Here is a 24,951-nt window from a genome sequence, read left to right on the forward strand (position 1 = left end):
GTGTGAATTTTGTATTTTTTTGGAAATTTGAATCATGTGGATATAAAACAAGATAAAAAAAACAATATTCATGATTGTTCACAATTATTTTTAAATGTCAATGAAAAAAGATTTGTGATACGAAACAGTTAAAAAATCCCAGCAGTTGAAAAAAGGCTGCATACATATTGGAAATGCAATTTTACTCCAAGCAATTTTGAGTTGAGTCTCATCAAAAACTTGATAGTGGTAGTCACTGTTTTTCCAATAAGCATGTGACATATACAAAATGTAGGAGATAGGGTGACATCTGGTAAACTTGGATTCCAAGTACAAATAACATGTCAAATGAGATGACTTGCCTACCTGTAAGCTGTTGCTTCTGTGAGCTAGCTCAATATAGGTCTGGCTCAGCATGTTGGACTAGTACATGTACAAAGCAGGGTCTGTTTGATTACTTAAATGCTCTAGTCAATAAATGCATGAAACATTTGCCATAAAACCAGTGAGCAGTGATCTGACTGGAAAAATCAAATAATGAGGTTTAAGTGTAAATAGAGACTCCAAAGAGCCTAAATTACTGGTACTGAACTGGAGAATTTGAAATATGGTCTTATGATTCGACCATTAACACAGAAGTTTTAGAGAACTCCTTGTACTTGCACCACTCCTGCCATCCACTGAACCACATAAAGGCAGAGATATAAGCCAAAATATGTTTTCTCAAAGGGCTTAAATGGCGACCATAGTGGTTGCAGCCACCCACTGAGCCACTCAAAAAGTCGATAGTTTGTAGAGAGCATTCAGTTCATAAAACATTTCAAGTTTCAAATCATCAGCATCTGTGGTTTCAGAAGAGATGATCTTTAAAAATAGTCCAATCAGAAACCTTAAGTAGCTTTTAATATCTTGTTTAAGTCACACTTAAAGTGTATCATTTGTAGACGACATTGGGGCCATTAAACCTATAAAGTTTGAAAACACACCTTCAATGTGAAAAGTTTACTGACAACGGATGCAAATTGATGGCATAAGCTCATTAGGATCTTTGGTCTAGAGGAGCTAAAAAGGTATTTTTGAATGGTAAATCAGAACTTTAAACATTTTATGCCCACTCAAGAAGATACATGTAGTATGTTATAATCACCTTGTTCATCCATATTTGGGGGCAATTATCTTTTCTCCCTATGGATGGATTGATATCAGATGGGTTACATGTGATTTTGGTTGCTGTCTGATACAGTCTGTCAAGTGACTCCCGATTTTCCCTGATTTTGAGCAATTCCTGATTTTCCAAAGAAACTCCTGATAACTCCTGACTTTGAACCTTTGCACCACAAAAAAAATATAATTGTTGAAATATTTATATATTTCAGTGTTTTACAAGTAAAACTAAATGTATATTGTGATGAATGATATCGTGTATTCATTGTGTTGCTGTTTTACACTCAAATTGTGACTATATATCCTTTACTAAGTATTTCAATCAAAGTGTTCTAACTTCTTTCGAAGAGTTGCTTCTCCAATTGCTACATTTCTAGAAAGCACTTGAAGGGGTGGAAGGCAGCCATTTTCATGGAATTTTGTATTATCACATTACTTTTTGTGTTAAAAAATTCCTGATAACCTCCTGATTTTTAAGAAAATTATTTCCTGATTTGTTCATTTTTTGGACTCAAAAAGTGCTTGACAGACTTCTGATATCATGTTCCTCTTGTAGGACTTTCCATTAAAAGATTTAGGTGGGGTATGTGTTGTGATTCTTGTTAGCCATTTGATATCAGCTTCCTGTAGAGTGGAGATATATCTAGCATAACTTCATGGTTGTATATACTGTAATTTGACTTGGTTTTTTATTAAAACCATCCTCTGAAGGAGGGGTATACTATTTTTATATTCTTGTTTGCCGAACCTATCAGTATTTTTGGCAACAGTTTTCTTAATTCTTGTCCAAGCCACTATTTATAAAGGTATACTATATCACGGAATTTTATTTTGGACTTTGCAATAACAAATTCTTGTTCAACACATGATAAAATGGGCAGATATGACTGAATTTTTTCTTCCATTTTCTTCAGAAAGGATTCTGTCCCTTTTATTTTGTGGCTGGTTGGATACTGTGGTAACCCAAACCAGCGATATCTTTTTATCTTGTGTTTTGTTGTGTTGTATTTCTAAAATTCAGCTAATCCAACAATCCCAAAATAATCAATACATGATGAAAAAAATTCTATTTAATATCTTCCATTTCATAAGCATAATGAAGATATAATCACTAAAAATTTGTTAACAACTAACTCTACAGTAATAATATAACATTAACCTTAACATGGGGGCAAAGGGAGTTAATTCTCAATCTGTTCCAAAATATCAATTAAATTAAAAATTCCAAATCTTTTTCATTTTATTTGCCAGCGTTTTTGCTATTTATCGGTATGTAATTTAACCATATGATGTGATAGAACTTAGCAAAGAAATTGTCAACATTAATGCCCAGAAAACTTCCAAAAGAGTCTATAAAGTTAAACATGTCATTAAAAAAAATTGATGAAGGGGCATCAAGACACACAAAATATTAAAAGTCCCAAATTTTAAAATTGTTACAGTAATGGTACATGTTGAACTTGAAGGACAGACATCAGAATATAAAAATAGCCATCAAATATAGGAATATTTAAGTTTAATGAATTTGTTATTTATTTTCATGTAAAGACTGACAATTGAATTATATTTTCAGTTTTTCCTGGGGCTAAATAATAGATGTCTGACAAGGAAGAGCTTCTTAAAAAATTACAATTGTGAATCATTTTACTTGACCTGTCCCAAAAATCTTTTAGTAATATTAGTTTTCCAAATAACTTGATACTGGACTTTTCAAAACATCCAAAATTAAACAAGAAAAGCACAGTTAGATACCCCTACATTTTAAATTTCTGGAAGTAAGGGACTGCAACTGCTATACACCTTTATTTACTTGACTCATATTTCATGGAGCACAGGAGTGAGATAAAGACTGACAGTGAAAATCATGCAGATTATACTCCACACACATTGAGCTGGGGTATAAACTCTGCATGGATGATAATTTGTGATTTTTTTTATCATTATGACCTATCAATATGACTAATGTGATTGTGCATTTATGTTGGAGGAAAAAATTGTATTTTCATTGCATTTAAAAACAATGCTTAAATTAAATAAACATTTGCAGAGAAATATCATAAATATTAAGAAAATAGTTTAATATGATTGCCTGCTTAGCACTACATAATCTATAATTATGCAATGCTCACAAGATCAAATATAATTATGAACTTACTAGTTTTGGTTTGGAATAATAAAATACTTCCATATCATAATCTTATGACCCTGCATCCAAAATACATAAAAAAGTTTTTTACATCACCCATCAATACATCAACAATGACATCGATAAAGCATTAAGGCTTACACATTTAGCTGTATAAATGCAGACATTACTGTGATGTTTTTTTTTTAACTGAAAACCAATCTCAATAATCTAAATTATGGTGGCTAAGACTGATCTTGCATTGCTCCAAGTGTTTAGTTATGTTTTGTGTAGCAGAACAGGACATTTACAGCGAAAAATTAAGTGAACTTCAAAGAATAGAGTTTGTCTTCCCTTAACTGAATAACAACCACACAATAAACTTCCTAAAATAGATAACTTGACAACTAAAAACATATTTGAATTATCTATCAAACTTGGATCAAAATATTTATCAAATGTCAGGAAATTTAAATCACTTTGTTAATTGTAAAGTCAATTTTCCAAGATACTTCACCAGGTAATGGTCATTCAATAATAAAAAAACCTCTTCTATTACTTGCTGTGGAGCCATATAAAATTAGTTTGACAATTCAGATATCCAATATCAATCTGGATTCATGAAGCAAAGGTGACAGCATTAATTTATATTTAGATGTGAAAAAATTAACCTCAGTTTGAACAACTTAAAAGTCAAAATCAAATTAGTAAATGTCTGTAATTCAAAGAACAGCTACTTAATGACAATAAAGAACCAAATCAGATATTAACATATGGAAAATCAACACAATATTCTGTAAACATATATTAAGGAGGTAGACATAACTCTTGATAATCAGTGATATTATGTTTGTATCATATTCAATTTCACCAATGCCTCTCAAGTTCTCATTTGAAGCAGAATAAAATCAACCCAAGTTACTTAGATGCTTACATGAGATTGATGTAAAATGCTGAATACAAACGTTTCAGTGATTTTTAAGAATTGTGTCCCTTACCCATGGTCTATCTCCTTAACATATGAAAAATCAACACATACTGTCTAGTAGTTACCAATCTTATATTTATTATGTTACTCTAATAAGACAAGGTTCAGATTGAAGCAAGATATACATTGTAATTTCAGAGTTTACACTCACAATTAACATGCACACCAAAATTGTCTCAATTTTCATATCCTGTACAATTTTGTCATGATATGTTAAATGATAATAATATGAATCAACATGATAAATGATGTTGATTGAGAATAAGTATGGCAAGAATAATGTTTCAATAGAACCTTTGTCTTAACTGGGGGTAGTCTAAGAGCATGTGTCACATTTACATAGTACTTTTGAGATATAACACAAGATTTTTCCTAGCAAAAGTATTTACTCTGGCCATGCATAATGACTACTCTGCAGTGAAGACAAAGGTCTAATTAGAACAATGCTATAAATTATGAAATTAGCACTATATTTAAATGTATATGAAATTATGGAATTATTGGCGACATTATTTCAAAAGAAAATAAATTTCAAGAGAACAATAGTCAACATAATATTGAATTTTAAAATTATTGATCTGTTTCTCTCCATCTTTTAAGTTTGGAATGATCTATACAATTGAAAGGTAATAACACATTTTGTCTGCACCTGTTTATGATTTTGACACTACAGAAGAATTGATTTGAAACACATTTTCCTCAAAGTTTATTACCTAAAGAAAGGGCTGTTCCAGCAAACATATGAGAGACATGAGGAAGGCACTTTTATTCTTTGTATATGGGTGGGTGTTCAGGTCTCTTGACAAAATATGGTTAAATACAAAACATCCATAGAATTAATATGTGTCAAACTCCTGGTGAAAAAGTCCCTTCTCCAGGTACCTCATATCTTTCAATGGAAAAACTCTACGCTAAATGTCTACTATAAATAACCATTTTAAATGGAATAGTTGTAACTCACACGGATTTCTTAAGTAACAGCAGAAATCTGAGAAGGCACTAGCACATAGCAGGTAATTATGATTTCTATTCTTTTTCAATAAACTGTCCAACATGACTTGAGTTATCCTCCAATGGAAAGCAAAACTATGGTCACATAAGACAGGTGGTCTTTATATTCAGATTTGGTTTACATTGAATGCACTACATTGGGATATATTCTTATGATAGGTTATTGACAGGTGGTTGCTAAGACAAGTTAGACTAAGTACAGAGGCTGAAATATACTAATATATCTAATTTCATTAAAAATATATATCTTTTGCATTTAAACAGCTAATTATATCACAGCATATGTTACTGTATGAAAAAAATATCATTTAAATAATAACACTAACATTTGAAAATAAATACATTACGCTTTGTTTATTATATAACGGTAAAGCACAAAACCATTTTCACATCATCCATAAATGCCATTTTCATATTTTATATACAGAATGAAAATTAAGGAATACATTTGACCAGAAAAGAACAGATTTCATACCAACACATTTGAAAAGGAAATCAAACTGTTTTCTGTACAAACAGTGAATAAAGTTTGATCTATTAGTAAAGGGAAATTTCATATTTAATAACTATCAAAAGGCCAGGTTTGAAGGTTAATTTTTCCTTTTCAAATAAAAAAAATATAACTTGGCAGATCAAAATAAATAACAAGCTGATAAAGCTCAAAGCAAAAAATATCAGTTAGTACTAAAATATTTTAACTCAAAGCTGAATATTTTAAAACTTTAAAACCTGGCTCTCTAATTTAAACATGGAAAATTATGCAAAAAATACACTATTCAAGAGTGAGAAAGTTTCTAATAAAGAAAACAATATCATCTGATTACTGATTACCCTATAATGTATATGTACAATGTGTATGAGTCATTTCTTGTGCAAATTAATGAACACAATTTAAACTCCAAATCAACTCTAAAACAAGTGTACAGTTTAAATCTTTATATCGGGCTTGTAGGTTTCCTTCACAAATTTTTTATGCAGAATTTTTACTTTTAAACGCATTTGAAACCAAGGTCAAATTTGCAATTAAATTGTTTCATCTGAGAATAGTTATCAGCACTTTCTTTTATGTAGTACACTTGTATTACATGTATTACCACACATCTTACAGCGTAACAAGAGGCTCCAAGGAGCCTGAATCATTCACCTGGTTGAATTATGCCTTTCAAGGGCAATAAATTTAACAAGAATTTGTCCAACAATTTTAACTCATGAAAACTTTGATACGACTTAGCAAATGAAAGTCTAAATCTATCATAGTTTCCAAGATATTGACTGAAAACTGTAAAAAAGTCATTTTTCACCTTTCAAGGACAACAACTCTTACAAGGAGGCATTTGACAACTTTTATGCCTGAAGACTTTTGTAGTCCTGAAAATAAGGATCGTTTCAGCTATTGAAAGAATTTGGCTAAACCTACCGGTTTTGGAGATATATGTGAAAAACTATTGTCTGCCCCCTATGTTCTATTTTTAGTAACAGCCACCATGTTTTTCGACAGATCAAAAAACCCCACTTCAGTTCTATGCAAGATACCCTAAAGAATATTCAAACCAAGTTTTGTTTCAATTGGTAAATTAGTGTCAGAGGAGAAGATTTTTGAAAGAAATAACATTAACTAGAGGCTCAAGAGAGCCTGAATTGCTCACCTCATTAACCATTTGCTTATTTAAAAAACTTGAGGAATGAGACAGGCTAAGTTAAAATCAACTAAAATTATTTATAGCATTTTCATGACCTGAACCAGAATTTTGCTAAAGGCAATAATTTTTGAATTTTTTTCAAAAATCTGTCTTATGACCCCTAAGTTCCATTTTTAGTATAGGCAGCCATATCTATTCACGGATTAAAAATCACAACAGTCATTTTGAGCACAATACACTAAAGAACTATTTTCATTCAATGATATTCAATGGTTTTTGAGAAGAAGATTTTCAAAGTTGTACATGTGAAAAAAAATCTGTTTCAAGGGTTGTAACTCCTACATTAGTCAATGAATGGTTTTGAAAATTTCGGCATAGGTCCTTCTCATGATGCTTAACAATTTTACCTTGCCAAAAATTTGCTAAAGGCAATGGTTTTTGAGTTATTTGCAAAAAACTGCAATCTGACCCTTATGTTCTATTTTTAGTAATGGCGGCCATGAATCAACAATCCCATCTGTCAATTTGTGTGGGATAGCCTAAGGAACATATATGCCAACTTTCATTAAATTCTGTGCAGTGGATTTTGAGAAGAAGATTTTCGAAGTTGAACATGCGAAAAATGCAAAAAAAACTGTTTCAGGGGCCGTAACTCCTACATCAGTTGACCAATCATTTAGAAAATATTGGCATAGGTCCGTCTCATGATGCTGAACAACATTACCCATGCCAGAAATTTGCTAAAGGCAATTGTTTTTGAGTTATTTCCAAAAAAATGCCATCTGACCCCTATGTTCTATTTTTAGTAACAGCGGCCATGTTTTTTCATGAATCAACAATCCCAACAGCAATTTTGTGTGGGATACCCTAAGGAACATATATGCCAACTTTCCATGCGAAAAATGCAAAAAAAAACTGTTTCAGGGGCCGTAACTCCTACATCAGTTGACCAATCATTTTGAAAATTTTGGCATAGGTCCATCTCCTGATGCTGAACAATGTTACCCTGCCAGAAATTTGCTAAAGGCAATGCTTTTTGAGTTATTTGCAAAAAAAATGCCATCTGACCCCTATGTTCTATTTTTAGTAACAGCAGCCATGTTTTTTCATAGACCAAAAATCCCAACCGTCACTTTGTGCAGAACACCCTAAGGAACAATCATGACAAGTTTAAAATCTGTCAGTTCAGTAGTTTCAGAGGAGAAGACTGTCCACGACAACGACGGACGCCAAGTGATGGTATAAGCTCACTTGGCCTATGGCCAGGTGAGCTAAAAATAGCAAAAAAAAATAACAAAGGGCAATAACTCCAACATGGCTTAATAGATTAAAATGAAAATTTGACCACAGAAAGATCTCATCATGCTGAACACTTTCATTCATCTCTTTATAGCTAAACCTAATGGTTTGGGAGATATATGCGAAAAACTACTGTCTGACCCCTATGTTCTCTTTTTAGTAACAACGGCCATGCTTTTTGACGGGTCAAAAATCCCCACATCAGTTCTATGCACAATACCCAAAGGAATATTCATAACAATTTTGGTTCCAATTGGTCAAGTAGTGTCAGAGGAGAAGATATTTGAAAGAAATAACATTAAAAATAGCAAAAAACGTCGAAAAAGGGCAATAACTCCAACATGGCATAATAGATTAAAATGAAAATTTGACTGCAGATAGATCTCATCATGCTGAACACTTAACGCGAGTCAGAACCTAAACCTAACGGTTTTGGAGATATATGTGAAAAACTACTGTCTGACCCCTATGTTCTATTTTTAGTAATAATGGCCATGTTTTTCAACGGATCAAAAATCGCCACAACAGTTGTATGCAGGATACCCCAAGGAGCATTCAAGAATTTTGAAAAATTGTTAACAACGACGGATGCCAAGTGATGGCAATAGCTCACATGGCCAAGGGCCAGGTGAGCTAGAAACAGTTTAGCATCATATTCTTTTGAATCACATTTATACATGTTATTAAAATAGTAGTGTTTACCCTTTCAAAGACCACTTGCTTTTAAAAGGGAGTTTGGAACCCATTCTCCTTAATTCATGGGGTCACATGACAAGACTTACAAGCCCTATAAAATGAACCTAAAACAGTTAAATCAAGATATCACAATTTTGCATGATTCATAAGTAATAACAAAATATACACATGTACAGTGAAATCTTTTTAAATTAAGGCCTGTAAAAACCTGATTTATCAACTATCTATCTTTTTCAATTAAGTAACAGTCTTTCTAAAAATCAGACAGAAGGTGATTCATGCATGTCAAAAATCCATTAAATTCAGTTTTATTTCTTGTTTAGAGACAGTTACTGATCATATAACCAGTTTTAGTTTTTCATTTGGTTGTTGCGCTTTTAAGATAAAAATTATATATATTTTACATGAAATTGGACCTTATAAGAGTTATCGTCTTTGATTTGGTTACATTTGGTTGATTTTATTGGGAATTGAATGTATGATTTTCTAAAAAGTACCAATCTGAATGCAGAAATGATTATTGTTATGTGAAAGTATAGCATATGTAGACTTAAAAAGCATCTTTTGTTTGGTGGGTTTTTCTACACCATGAATCAAAATCACTTTACCATTGGCAGTGTCTGAATTTTATGTAGACTTGTACTTTATGATTTGGACAGATAAACACTAATGCGACACTGGAAAATATTTGGAAATAAATAATTAACCTTGAACGGAAAAGGGAATTATCTTTTGGATTTTATAAATCAATAAAGTTGTTTACTTTGACAAGACTTATGAGAAATTAGATTGGTAAAAAACAACAGAATAATTTGTTAAATGAACTATTTTTCTGATACTGAAAATAACATAAGAATTATCTGAACTCTAACTTCGAGTTTTCAAGGTATCATCATAATTCAAATAATACAAATCTAAAGAACCTATTATTCTTTAAATTTAATTCCTAATATTTCAAGTTCTTAGAATACTCCATATATTACACGATACTCTGGGTCACCTTCAACTTGATACATCAAATTTTGAGATTACAAAAAATGACTGAACTTATAAAAATAAAATCTTTTTTTCCAACTTCAGGACCTTTTGCCACTATTCCAATACCACGGCCTTTGATCAGTTCGTTATTTTGCTATCGTCTTGTTTACATTACAATGGCAGACATCTTTTTTCCAAAAACAGCTGGCGGTAGACCCAAATTATGTCACAAAGGTGTTTTTCGTGCAAAAGGGAAAGTATAGTGTAAATTTAACACTGATTCTCTGACCATCTCTAAGCCACAACAAAACATTTTGTCAAGTTTACAAAAAAAGAGTTTATGTGGAACAAATTTTGCTATAAAAAAATGCATGGAAACTATTTTAAATACTATAGCACTTTTACTTATGTCCAAAACTGAGAAAAGAAGTACCAATAAACAAATTAATTCTATGGAAACTGTGAAAATTGGACATACGTTTTACAGTACCATAATGTTCAGTGCATGTGTTCTAAGTTTCATTATATCATTATGTTCATAGAAGTAAGCTTAACTGTCACCTGAGTTAGTGAAGGAAGACCCATTGATAGAAAAAAATCAGAAGTCCATAAAATCATTGGGTGGTCTGACAAAGATAACTATTTACAGTAAGGTTTGGATTATACCGATTTCAGTGTACCACAAAAACAGATTTCTAAAAATAAACATTTACAACTGTGATTCACCATTGAATCTTCTCTGAATAGCTTGGTAATGCAGTTCTCGTCTCCTTACTGAGTCATTTACATTGTGAACACTGTGATCAGCTGATGATATTTCTTCATTATTATCACTACTGCTGCTATCTTCTTTACAATTCAGATCATTCTGGTTCATATTTTTCATAGACTTTTCTAAATATTTTCTGAAAAAAGTTAACATCTAATGTAAAGAATCTTTCTTAGCATAGTGATTCACGAAATACAGAGAGATTTTTAGGAAAACTAGGTAAATTGAATTAGAATCAAGACACCCAGTTTTCAAAATTAACAATTTGGTATTAATAAAAATTCGAACTCACTCCACCCTTCATTTTACAGCCTGCAAATATGTAATTCTCAAATTTTAAATCTGACTGCTCTGTAGTCAAATAGCACACAATCTGTCAAATTACCAGGTAATTATAATTTGATTAATAGAGTACATCTTTGTTCTGATGAATAATTCCTCAGTAAAATAAAAGCTTTATATTTACAGTAATACAGTTGACTTCAGCGGTTAGAGGTGGTCTTCACTTGGTTATACTCTAAGTGACAATCACTCAATGATTTTTTTTAGGTATTTATTTCAACAATTTACAAAGATTTCAAGTCCTTGCTTATTGTCCAGTTCACTAGACGAGACATTTCATCAGGTAATAGTCATTCAATCAAAAAAAAGAAAAACTATTCCCTAAGTATATACTATATTACTTGCATTAAAAGTGGACTTGCATCAAAATGAACTTTGTCGGCAATAAGGTCATTTCTATCATCAAACCATCATTAATTATTTTGTGAATACAATGTATTGAAGGTAAAGTAAGACTACATCTTGACCTATTGTATTTAAAGGTAAAATAAGACTACATCTTGACCTATTTCATATCCTATATTGTAATATTTTTATTCATATACAATTTACTTACTTTCTTGCCATTTCTAACATGGCATTTTTTCTTGTATCTAACATTTCTTCTCTTTCTGAGGTGGACTTAGAAAATCTCCCACCATAAGTAGGTGGTCCCATAGATGGACCACTAGCCTCTTCACTAAAATATAAACATTTTACTTAAGAAATTTGCAGTTATAATTGAGCATCGGATTTATCATGTAACCAGGTTTTCTTCACTGAGGAAAGCAATGTAACACAGAACAAAATGTTGCATGCTTCACCATGCAGAGTTCCCCACAACCATTTTTGATAAATTCAATTGTACTATAAATAAAGTAGATAAGGGAGAAACCTAGAAAGGGGAGGTACAGATCATGCAAAAGCAATACATTCCCTCTATTTCGAAGCTGAGAAATATGTTACAGACAAGTGTAACAGGCAGACAGACAATTATGTGATTGTAAAATATAGCCTCCACTCTAATGAATGAGGGTACAAAATCATGTGCAAAATGTATATTCTTTTGCAAGAACTTATTTGTTACTTTATTCTGTCAAGATTTTCCAACTTCTTCCAGTTTTATTCCCAAAAGTAAATACCTGTAATCTTCAACTATAGGTAAATTTTCATCAATATAATTAGATCTCTCACTCTGTTGCTGTATAACATTGGATATTGCCATGACACCTGTACTTGACATTGTAGAGGGTAGCAATATTTGCTGTGAAAAGAGAACATGTTTATTATACACATCACATTGCAGTAGCAAAAAGACATTGGTGAACTCATAAGAAATCTATACTATTTTCATTACTATCTGCATGTATGTTATGAAATAGAAGCCAACTTATAATTTCTAGATTGTTAAACCAAGTAAAACTGATTACTTCAGGGAATAAAGTTTGGATAGATACAACTAAGCCTAAGGAATAATTGAAATTTTAAATCTCATTATCAACTGTTCAGTTCATTATCTAACATTTCATAAGGTACTGATCATTTAATCAAGGAAAGACCTATTCCCTGAAATGAACTATTTCACTCGCTGTCATGTCCTACATCTGGATTGAATGCCATAAACAAAATCAGAAGCTGCAAACAGAAACTTGTGAGACAGTTTATATAGACACCTAAACAAGATAAACATACCCTCCAGTTAAACATAAACTGTATTTAATCATTATTGCATATTTAAAAAATTGTTACCAGTAATCAACAAAAATCCAAGGTCCTCAAAGGTGGAAACAATTAAAATTTATCATATTTGACCCCTGAACCTTTTCTTGTGAAATAATCCCTTGAGTCTTAATCTGAAACAATAAGATAAGAAAGGAACAGCAACGTAAGTCTTAAATAAAGGAAAATTTGTTAAAAAAAACTACCAAGTAAAGAATATTTCATACCTGATTTTCAGGTTCATCATCATTCTCACTGTCTCCCAAAGCTGCCCTTGTTGCTAAGGTACCAGGCTACAACAAATAAACCATTTCAATGCTTATAGTCAACACTGAATTTAGACAAAACATGACATCAATTTAATTTGAATATTGCCACTATAACTCTAGTAAAACTTTAGGTATTAGTATTTTCATTGTAGAAAAAGCAGGAAAAGAAGTCTCCTGAAATATAACTTAGAATCCAATAGTTCAACTCCTCACTTCAAAAATAGCTTTTATAAATTTATTTGCCAGGATGACGAAATATTAGTGCAGTTTCAATGATTCAGTTATTTTATTTCATTCTTTGTCTTCTATAGCAGGTTATAAAAAGCATATTTTGTGATCTGAGCCTACAGTCTGCTTCCCTTTTTATTTTCTATTCAGTACTTACAGAGAGCCTCAATTCTGATCTCCAGCATACTTTCTTTTTAATACTTACAGAAGGGGCCTCCAGTCTGCCCTCCAGTATATTTTCTATGGTAAAGTCAACAGATCTTGTACTCCTCAGATCTTCTAGTACTGAATTAATTGGCATGTGAGGGAAGACAGATAAAACCTGCCTAGCCTGAAATATACATCATTCCTTCAATGGACACCTAACAATGTTTGTAAATGTCATAATTTATCTCTTTCTTTTTACAACAATTTTATGTTTATCTGGACTCAATGAAAGTAAATATTTTTTAGGTATTCTATTCATGTTAAAACTTAAAATTCCATTTAAGAAAAAAGACAACTATAGCTGAATTTACCACTAGGTTATCATACTTTAATGGCCATTAGAATCTAGTGGTAAATTCAGCAGTTGTTGTCTTTTCTTCTTTTATTATACTGCTATGCAAGGTAACTGCAAATCTACATGAAATCCATCTGTTTTTCACCTGCCACAAAAATCCACTACATGTGGTGGTTCAAACATCACCTTAATTCCACTGGCAAAAAAAATATTGCCTTACACATACTTTATTTCATATCATTTTCTATAACATTGCTTATTTACATGGCTAAATTATTAAAAAAAATAGGCAAGATGGTTGAGTGGTTAAGGCACTACACTTTAAATCATTAGGTCCACACTGCTTTGGGTGAATGTGCAACGTGTGTCAAGATTTCCAGGCACCCACACATTAGCAAAATAACTGTTAATTTCACCATCAGTTAAAAAGCTCTACAGAGCTTATGTTATTTGTTGACTTGTACAGATGTGTATTCTCCAACGTTAAATAAATTTACGTTTAACCTTTAATACTGAGGCTTCATTTCTAGTACTACTTTCAGTTTTTGGCCCCTATTTAGGTAGTGATGGTTTTGAATACATTTTGTATGTAACATGTATCATTAATTTTTTGATTAAGATCTTCCTACATATTTGATTTTAATGCTGTTGACGAGAGGTTACTCCTTGAAACATGTGCACAGCACATCGAAATTTCCAATATAAAATTTAATACTTAAATGTGTTCCATCCCATAAAATTCCAAGCAACAACATTGTATAGTTTGAAAGCAAATTCAATTAACAGTACTTAAATATGTTTCCAACACTAACCATATTATCTAGCTGTGAAGTCTGTAGTGCAGGCTGTCTAACTCCACCATGGGGCAACAGCTGGGTGTGGGTAACCTCCACAGAAAAACTTGGCAACCAACTCACATATCTAGAACCTTAGGTACAAAAAAATATGGAAATTAATTTTACATTTTGACAGGGACATAACTTTTACTGGAATAAATGAGATGGTTGGCTAAAAAATGGTTAACATTTTTTGAGTATTAGTACAAATCTTCAATATTTTTTTTATATTGAATTCAGTTAACATTTTTTCTTTTCCATCAAAAAGGAAATAAAAAAAATGATTGACATGCATCAATTTTGATCATGTTAAATGTGACTGAATACTATTGTCACACCCTGCCTTTATGATTTTATAAGTGCATAAGTTTTATTTAATTGCTGAAGTAATGGATGGCTGGAAGGACTGACAAAAAGCTGAGTTCTATACTCCCCCGCTTTAGCGAAAGTTGGGGGATAATTAACAAAGCAGTAGTAGGTGGACTTAAAATGTCATATATATTGTCAGTGATCATATGCATGATGGACAGAGTAACAGACAGATGGACAGAAGGACAGGTCAAAAACATTATACCCCTGCAACTTGTTGCTTGGGGTATAATTAAGTCTTACACATACCATCAAAATGGAAGAAGTGGTTGGTAGTCTGGGGGTTTGGACGTGGTGGAGCATTAGGAATGTTAGGTCTGGCATCTCCTGCATCATCAGGTTCATTCCCATTAGGATCAACTTGTGGTTCTTCACTCAGGGACATACGACATGTAGGACAAGATGTATCTTGCTCTAACCACGATAAAAGACAGGCACTGAAAATGAAAATCTCAGTATAGTAGATAATGATAAAGTTAAGTGTACAATACATGTTATTGCACTTAGGGAGGGAAACCTAGCCTAAGGGACACAACTCTTACAAATAATTGGAATGTTTGTATTCAGCATTTTATATCAATCTCATGAAAGCATCAAAGTAACTTGGACTAATTCCATTCTGTTTCAAAGGAAGTTTGATAGGCTTTGGTGAAATTGAATATGATACAAATATATCACAGATTTCAAGAGTTATGTCCTTTACCCTAAGTCTACCTCCATAAAACTAAATACAGTCAAGTATAATATTTCCTGTATTGTATAATAAAATGAACCTTGAAGACTTTTCCATAGGACTGATTAAAAACCTGGAATTAACCAAAACTTTGATATATCATAGTTAAGTTAAAAGAGGAAAACTGTATTTGAGTAAGGACAGCTTTGTAGGAACATTGATTATTTGTAGAGTTATTCCAGAATCCGACTTTTCCTAATTTGACTTATCTCCTCTATAGCAAGGAAGTACACCAGCTGTCATGTCATGCTGGCAATGTAATAACTAATATTTTCATAGGCAAACAGTGATATACTTGTTTCTGGTTTTCATTTGTCATTTTCTTGGTGGATTTTCTGCCGCATGAGGTAACTTTCTATTGGTGTTCAGGTTTGAAAAAAGATTTGAATTTCATCATGAAAATACTAACTTATGAAAGAGATGACCACATGGTAGTTTCCTAGATGATTCCATTCTCTCCCAACACACAGCACAGTTGTCATTATGATCTTCTATTTCTTCCCTTGTTGCCATTGGGAATCTTGATAATACAAATATTTCTTCTGAATCATGAGCTAAATATTCAAACTAAGCTACATCAAAAATTACCCAGTATGCTATACAAAACTTCATGAATGAAATTTCAAACTTTGGTTCAGACATATATAAGTTTAAGTCTTACAAAAATTACAAAAAAATGTATAATGATCAAGAGTGAAAGGTTGAAACAAACTCAGATTGAAGGGTCAATACTGACCTGATCCTCTCTCAATAAAATGTGGGAACTAATGGAGTTATTTCAGCATAACCCTGGAACAAGAATGACTAAATACCTTGCTTCAATGTTCTGAACTACTCTTCTGTAGTTTTTGTGACGATTTAATCTTCTTTTAAATTCATAAAACAGGAAACGCAACTGCATACAAATGACTAAACTTGCCATACTAAGGAAGATATTTCCCCATAACTGAAATCAAATAGACGATGCATTTGAGGAACAATTATTACATTTCTTTGATCTACATTTGATATTTGGATAGATATTTCATGCATTTCAGATGAAACATTAGATCAAATAAAGGACAGACCCTGTTTGTACATCAACCTGACACACTAAGCTGTATTCTTATTCTGTTGGCTTCAGGCATACCAGGTTAGCATGTCATCCAACTAAAACACATTATTCTTATTCTGAGTGGAAAAGTCATCACTTTATGTCCTATAAGATGTGTGTTGATGTGACTCTGCCAGAGATTTAACCTGAGCCTCTTACACTCAAAGTGACCATGCTACCATGAGACCACTTGGCCTATGAAAAAATAACCTCAATCATTTGTTGCACCCTTAAAAATAATCTGCTGTGTTATTTTCCAGTGCACATCATGTGCACAGAGGTTATTTTAAATACACAAACAATGTTACAATTCATTATTCAATGTCAGTATCTAATATATAGTTAAGTTATCGTTGGCATCACTTTTGTGTATTAAATTAAGTTTAAGAGATGATATATGAAATTATTAAATAGACAGATGTGAAATAAATTTGGTAATTTCACTCTTTGACTTTCTCCCGCCTAAACATCACAACTTTGAAATTAATCCACCGTTGACAAAATTTGAAATTTATGTTGAAAATAGCAACAAATAATTGAGGGAAACTATAAAATAAATAGGATATAAAATTGGTTATCATGAATATCCAAAATATGATCACTAAACGCCAGGAACGCAGTAAGATTTAACTCGTGTGCAGAACAAGTTCAGACCACTCGTTAAATCTAGGCGTTCTTTAGCACTCGTAATCATATTTTGGTTATTGACTCCTACCAATTAATTATCCTATTAATATTCTACTAATCAGAAAACATGCTACTTCTTAAATTAATATAGATATTAACAAACTCCAAATAATTAAATGAAAGGACTTTTTTGTAGTAATATTTTAAAAGCTCTAGATCTTCATTAGGGATTCATTGTATATAATGATTAATACAAATTGAGAAAATACTTGAAAAATTAGGATCTAATATTTTAGTTACAAGCATACATAAAAACATCATGAAATAGGCCAATTATTTTTTTCACAGGTAATCCTCGAGACCTGTGTACAGATAACTTACCAACATGTGAAGGTGATGACAAAAGTCAATTGATATAGCTGACAGTTCAAATACAAGTTCTGTGTAATAAATGTACTTAGATCTATTCTCCCAAACACCATCAACATTCATCTCATATAAATGGATTATATATCTGAAATGTAATTAACTGTAATGTCAGTGTAAAAAATCCTTTTACTGTTTCTTAAGTTTTTAGTTTTTGTGTGTAAATTTTTTCTTTCATTTGGTTCACTACATTGTGTATATAGATTGTCTCTGTTCCATGTGTTCATATTTAGACCATGATTTTTTTTTTTTATTTACGTAAATGATTTATCCAATTGCTGATGCTTCTGTATTCTTTTACCAATATTCAGCTAGTCATTTTACTTTTATTGAAAACACTAGATTGAAAGCAATGCAGATAGTAAAGTAACACAGAAAAGGTGCTACATTGTCTCTATTGTAGATGACAACTACCACTGCATTTCAAATTTGTTCTTCAGTTTTTATATGCAATTGTACTTTAATATTTTGTTCACTACATTGTAAAGGTCGACAGTCTCTGTATCTTGAATAGACCATGTAATTGGATACTGATGTCTCTGAATTGTTCTATAAATTCATGCTTTGGTATTTTTTGTCAATATTTAGTAGCGTTTTGTCTAAAGCACAAAAATCTTACAGAGGCTAATTTCATGGTGATACCTACATTCTACAAACTGATTTCATTTTTCCTATTAGTACATGTATTTGTTGTTTTCTTATCAGTACAAATGTATTTGTTTTTGTTTCTTATCAGCAGTCATGTATTTCGCTGGCCATTTATGTTGTTATCTAATCCCTTGCTATTGCTTGAGATAAAACAATGCCACATAAACGACCTGCCCATGATAAAACAATGATAAAATGGAGTTTCTATGATTTATTTCTTCAACAAAATATATAATTTAATTTAAATTATATCAGAAGATTGATATTTACAAGTGTCTACTTCATATTAATGTTCTTCCACAAAACAAGTACATGTTGATAAATAAATAAGTTGAATACTTTTCCTGGATAACTATATCCATAGTTTTTGTAGAATAACTAACCAAGATAAAATGTCTTGCCAATAATGAATAAGAAAACACCACTCAGAAAGAAAATAAAATTGGGTTAAAAATCAAACTTATATGCATGGATGCTATAAACATAGTATTTTCCATTTAAGTCAGCTTTGGCATAAATAGATGTTGTGTGTTACACAGTCACTCCTTACCTTGCTAAGACATGTAGACATCTAATAGACAGAATAAGGCACTGAAAAAAAGACGAAACAATATATTGATTGATTAGTTATCATTTAATGTCCTATAGCAGATATTTCATGTATTTCAGAACAAGAACGATTGACCAATTGAACAGACCGGATTTGTACTAGTCCAACACACTGAGCCAGATCGATATTGTGCTAGCTAACAGAAGCTTGGCAAAAACAGTGACTACCAATTTTCAAAGTCTTTGGTTTGATTGGGCTAAGGATCAAACCTAGGACCTTCCACACTATCCTGAGACTACCAAGGCTGTTTGATGTCATCTTACTTGCATAACTTTTGAACAACACTTTCAAATGATTTCTTTTCATAAATTTGGAAATAATTGCAGTGTCTCTAATATTGCAATAAATGCAAATGGGTTGCGATAACAAAAACCGAACTTCACATCTTTTATTTCTTTTCAAGTAGTAATTAGGTTGGAATTTTCTCAATGAGGCAAAAATTAGAAAAACACATTTTCCCAAAAGAACAGTGAATACAGGCAACAATTACAAGTACTGAATTAACAGAGTATGCTTCTTTTCTCGGTTTTTAGGGGAGGTGTTTATTGCAGGAAGGTACATTTTTTCTTGTCATCAACTTCATTTGATTTCAGTAACTGCAGATGTATCATTAGTTTTTTGTTTTTTTTTTCATTTGCCAAGTGATTTGTCATAATAAAATCCAGTTTTGTCCTCAGTTCAACCAAAACAATCAATCTCATAATAAATGTTTAAATGATCAGAGATCTTTATTTTGATTTCCTACCTCTGCAGCCATAAATGCAAAAATGGTAATGCCCACTTGGAATCTGATGACAGTACATGTACATAATAACACCAGGCTGCTGAATAAGATGAAGCCTAGCAAGGCTAGTAACTTTCCATGGTCAAATCTTGGTGTGGTAGGTGAAGATGATAGCTGAAAATAGTAAATACATGTACATGTACAATGAATACATGTACATTACAGTATAAGGTCTCTGGAGGTATGTGCAGTTCTACAGTTACTGGCTAGAATCATACATTATTTCTCTTTAAAGTATTCCTCCTTTATACTTTCTTCTCAATTTCAGTATTTTGACTTTCTATTAAAGCAGTCTCTGATCAAAACTTGGTTTTCAGCTACTAGTCCAAACAATAATATTTTCTTGATATTAATATGCTCAATCACTGATTTCTTTACCAGCCTATCTCAATTTTTAGTACACAAAGGATCTCAGGTACATGTATAGGGCTAATGACTGAAAGATATGACTGTTACTTTAAAAGTTTGGATTGATTATTATAAAGAATTACTATAATGTTATAAAAATTCATGACTTGCTATAATTTTAACATGAAAAAATAAGTTAATCTTGAACCATATGATATTTACATGTAGCATTTTTTGTTTAGCATATTTTGATTTCTGCATCTAAAAGGCCAAGACATTGTGAACTACATAATACTAGATAATAATTCTACTCACATATTCAAATCTATCTTTAGACAGCTGCGTAAGTAAATGAAAAAATCCAAGAAATGTGAACCAAGCCACCCAGACAAATACATCTTCCATTGTCTGTACATTCATTACTCCAAAGATGAAAATAAACTTGTAGAATAAAAAGTTCCAGAATTTATCTTTCAAGTGCTGAAATAAAAATAAATGAATTTCAAAAATGATTTCATATTACCATATATTTTTTACATATCTTACATTAAGTGTTGTGTTGAAGCCAGGAAAAACAATCACAGCATGGTATCAACCATGTACTGGTAAAAAAAAAAAAAAAAATCAAACAAGCTTGTACAATTTCATCTTTTCTGTACAAAGGTATTCCATTAATAAAACAATTCTATTTACTGTAAGAGTTACATTTTGTGTATTACTGGTGATCTCAACTCCATTTTAAAAATTCAGATATAAAATATTGAATTAAAAATCAAATCTTGACTAGAAGTAGTCATCCCTACCTGCTTTTCAACAACTCTCAATTCCCCAAATACAGCTTTCTGTATCATCTTGGCAAGTAAAATAAGAACACAGTATGCTGTATTCACCAAAGCCTAAAAGTAGAAAATAATTTTAACACACAGATTTGTTCACTATATTTTAAAAAGGTTACAATCTTTCAATAAGGCCAAAAAAATTGTACTGAGAATATGTATGGTGAATATGTCAAAGAGAAAACACCGTCACCAGGATGAAAATGTCAGCCCAAGGCCACTCATTGGTCTTCAATGAACCAACACCACAGGGCAGACTGCAGCTTGCTCTAAAACATCATTAAACACAGATACAGAGCAGAGTTGCCCCTATATACAAATGTACTCCAGTAACATAAAAGTTAACTAAATGAAACAAGATATACAGAGGCCATAGATTCCAGACTTTGGACAGGCGCAAAAAAATGTGACAAGTTAGTACTTATGCATGATCAAATAGTCTTGTTTCCCGCTACCAGCAAGAAAAAATAGGGTGGGTAGGGAAATTATTATATATTTTTTTTAAATATCTGACATCGAGTTAATGGGGAAAAAATAGGGTGGGTAGGGAAATTATCATATTTTTTTTTTAAATATCTGACATCGAGTTAATGGGGAAACAATCTATGCTAAATGTTAACAATGTCCAGAAAATGCTTCAGGTAGGCACAAGAAAATAGGGTAGATAGGGTAGCAGAAAACAAACATATTACTTTTTTTTACCCAAGGATTCACAAAATCCACAATTACTGTAACAATAGCCTAAATCATGTGTGGATAACTTTGTTTGTCTTTTCCTTATTTTTATGTTCAAATGGGGTCTAAATGAATTATTTTTCAATTAATGTAACAACTGCATGTGCTCATATCTTCAGGGTCACTCACTGCCAGGACAAGAGATTACTTGATCATAGTGTCAGATTGATTAGTTCTCAAGTTGATACAAATGTAGGACAGAAAGTCACAGACAAAAAGTCACAATCATAATTTAAGAATTGTTTGCAAAGAATCTCATTAAAACACATTTTTTTTACCAATTTATTTCTATGTTTATATATTAACACTCTAAATTAATAATAAATATTAAAATATGCAAGAAAAAATAATTAGAATCATAATAGTGTCAAGAGGGCTATCTTATTGAATGGTTTCATAGGAATAGTAATTTGTTTACTTGGAATTATCACAATTGACATCTACATATATGTTAATTTTTGTGTTCACTTTATAGCTAATAAAGTGAAAGATTAGGATATGATTCATTCTGATATATACTCTTTTGAAATGTTTTGCTGTCCATTTTCCTAACCAATGATCAAAAAGTTATTTGTGACTTTTTGTCCTAGCAAACCTATGACTTTATTTCCTGTGTCTTTTTGTCCTGTCACTTCTGTCTGTTTACCATTTAGACATCCCAAGTCATTCTATCCCATCTGGCCTCAAATTTTTATTGATATATGTCATTGCATGTAATATATTGGGACCCAGACTGTGTATGCATGAATATTAATAACATTTAGCAAAATTCTGATAAGTATTTCCCCAATGTTGCCTCACAGGATTCTATTTTTAGTGGAGTTACAACAGTGAATGTAATTGTTAACTATTAGAACCAGACTGTATTAATGACAATAATTTATGTCATTATTACAGTTATATTCGTAACAATTGCAGATATGTAACTAAAAGATCATAGATCTATAATTAAAACTGTTGTGACACCGGGGTAGTACCAACACTTACGTGTAATTCTGATGTACAAAAATGAATGATTATAAAATTTTATTTAATGTTATTTCGAAACAAAGTTGACGAGAAGTAAGTGATTTTTTTTTCAGCAGAAATCAGCATTTGACCGTAAGTGACCATCAACAGTGTTCATTAAAGTCATGTGTGAGTGGACAAGAGATCGACAATCACTCCATATTCCTGATTAGTGTTCTTGTACATTTGTGTACATGTAATTGGAAAATTCAGTGATTTTTATAGCACTCGTCATTTTCGCCAATGACAACAGACTTTTCTGAATGACGAAAATAATCTAGTCTCATTCACTCACCTGAAATCTTTGAAAGTACAAAAAGTATTAAGAGCTGTAAGCTCAACATTGGTTCAACTGGCAAAAGTGACAATTCTATTACCACAACCTTATTACAACTCTCAACAGGTGTTAACATTTTGTGTAAACAATCACCTAATTCGACAAATACACTATTCACGCACGTGGAGTAAATGTCGATCTCTGACCACTCAAGCGTGAAAGTTCAAATGCCAGTAACAATTGCTGCTTGGAAAATTCCTTTACTTTTCATCAACTTTGTATCAAAATGACATAAAAAGTAATTTATCATTTATTTTTTTACATCAAACTTAGTGTAAACCAAATGTGGGTAATTTTGTCACTACCCCAGTGTCACTACATTTTGTAGTTGCATGTTATCAATATGTATGATCTTGAAAATATCATTTATGCTATCAATGAACTCCTCAGGGACCAATACTAATTATAACCAAAAAATAATGACATACCGGTAAATTTGTCATTAACTCAATCTGGTTCAGTTTGAAATTGTGCAAAAAATAGAATCTCATGAGGCAACAATACGGAAATACCTACATGTATATGAAAATATTTATATCTGTCCAATGTGGCACTGGTGCATGTTAAGGCAGTTCTATATCTACACTGTGCTAGATGTATTTTTGTGTTTCTACAAAGGGTGCCAATGCAGAAAACAGCATTTTTTTATATGAAATACATGTACATTTAAAACTATACCAGGGATGTATGTCCCTGATTTACATGTACATGTATGTATAAGAGCGTAAAGGGATTTCTGTTTTGGATGATTCTTAAAAGCTGGGGAGTTTCTTTTTTAATTAAACCTCAGGCATGTTATTTGGATTCTCTGGAAAACATGCTTGCATGATATGTGAAAAAAAAATGATGTGCTTTATCCATATGCAATGTACATGTACATATAAGTTTTATTTCATGTCTTTACACAGTGCTGTAAATAAGATATGATTCTAAATACCTTATGTCAGATGCAAATACTACCGGACTTTAAAAAATAAATCATTAAAATGGTCCTCATTTTCTCACGCGAAAGTGACTAAAGCTTTCAAAATCCTGGAAAAAAACCTGAAAATTGGGTGATTGTTTTCACATCAGTTGAGAGCTGTAATTAGCTTGGGGTAATCAAATCGTCACTTTCACCATTTGAACTTATCTTGGGCTTAGAACTCACGTTTTTTCTTGTACTTTCAAAAATTTCAAATGATGAAATGAGGTCAGACTTTTTTTCTAAAAAGCTTTTTGTCAATGACAAAAATGACAAGTGGTAGAGAAATTACTGCTCATAGACAAGTAACAACATTTACAAGTTAAATAATAAGTTTTATATATGGGCTAAATCTATCAATGGGTGGATCTTATCAAATCATCTGAGGACATATTGACCCAGGGACAGGTACATGTAGATGTAAGGACAGATCATCTGGAATTCCATAAAAATTACCTACCCAAATACACCACACTTCAGATGTCAATACAAAAAATACATTCCACCAAAAATTCTCATATGGCAGGTGTATATCAAAATCATGATTTGGTATTGGTTCTCTGGCCACATCAGGGTCATTCAGTAATTCAGTGGTGTCAATATTTCCAACATTATTTTCGGTATGGGTTTCTCCAATATTAACATTTGCCGGATTTGGTGGGTCTGTTTCAAACGTTCGAACACATTGGTAGGCATAAAATACGGCACAAGACAATAACAAAACTGAAAAACTTGTGTATGTTCGAAGACTTGGCAGTGGGATCCGTTCTAAGATGATAACAGGCATGACTTCAATCTTCTAACTTCAATCTAAACATTCTACGGTTTTCTATGTTGACCTGTCAAAACACTGAGTGTGTTCGATTGGAAGAGTGGATCCTACTTTTTTAATATTTATGCAGAGTGTTT

The 24,951-nt window shown here is 31.8% G+C and overlaps 1 protein-coding gene across 1 annotated transcript; it reads right to left on the bottom strand.

Annotated features, from left to right (window-relative positions):
• Positions 1–8,463: 8,463 nt before the first annotated feature.
• On the bottom strand, positions 8,464–24,915 carry LOC148617298 (E3 ubiquitin-protein ligase AMFR-like). Its single transcript, XM_088584910.1, has 15 exons — positions 24,503–24,915; positions 20,966–21,058; positions 20,478–20,642; positions 19,776–19,928; positions 18,971–19,011; positions 17,728–17,860; positions 16,439–16,572; positions 16,036–16,146; positions 15,143–15,330; positions 14,501–14,616; positions 13,392–13,517; positions 12,917–12,982; positions 12,113–12,234; positions 11,548–11,670; positions 8,464–10,785 (listed from the first exon to the last, which is right to left on the bottom strand). The coding sequence occupies exons 1-15, from the start codon at positions 24,827–24,829 to the stop codon at positions 10,590–10,592; spliced, it is 2,094 nt and encodes a 697-aa protein (XP_088441036.1). The 5' UTR covers positions 24,830–24,915; the 3' UTR covers positions 8,464–10,589.
• Between the last annotated feature and the right edge of the window lie 36 nt (positions 24,916–24,951).

This window comes from Perna viridis, chromosome 5, assembly GCF_037379345.1.
Source record: "Perna viridis isolate PV_CMFRI_1.1 ecotype Kerala chromosome 5, ASM3737934v1, whole genome shotgun sequence".
Classification (NCBI taxonomy): domain Eukaryota; kingdom Metazoa; phylum Mollusca; class Bivalvia; order Mytilida; family Mytilidae; genus Perna; species Perna viridis.

Bases quoted from the DNA above. Each gene is read 5' to 3' on its own strand.
- LOC148617298 (XM_088584910.1), bottom strand. From the start codon at position 24,829: ATGCCTGTTATCATCTTAGAACGGATCCCACTGCCAAGTCTTCGAACA. The intron at 21,059-24,502 runs GTAGGTAATTTT...TTCTACTTTTAG, and splicing joins CTGAAGTGTGGTGTATTTGG to GCTTTGGTGAATACAGCATA. The intron at 16,147-16,438 runs GTATTTAGTCAT...TGTATTATCAAG, and splicing joins GTTCAGAACATTGAAGCAAG to ATTCCCAATGGCAACAAGGG.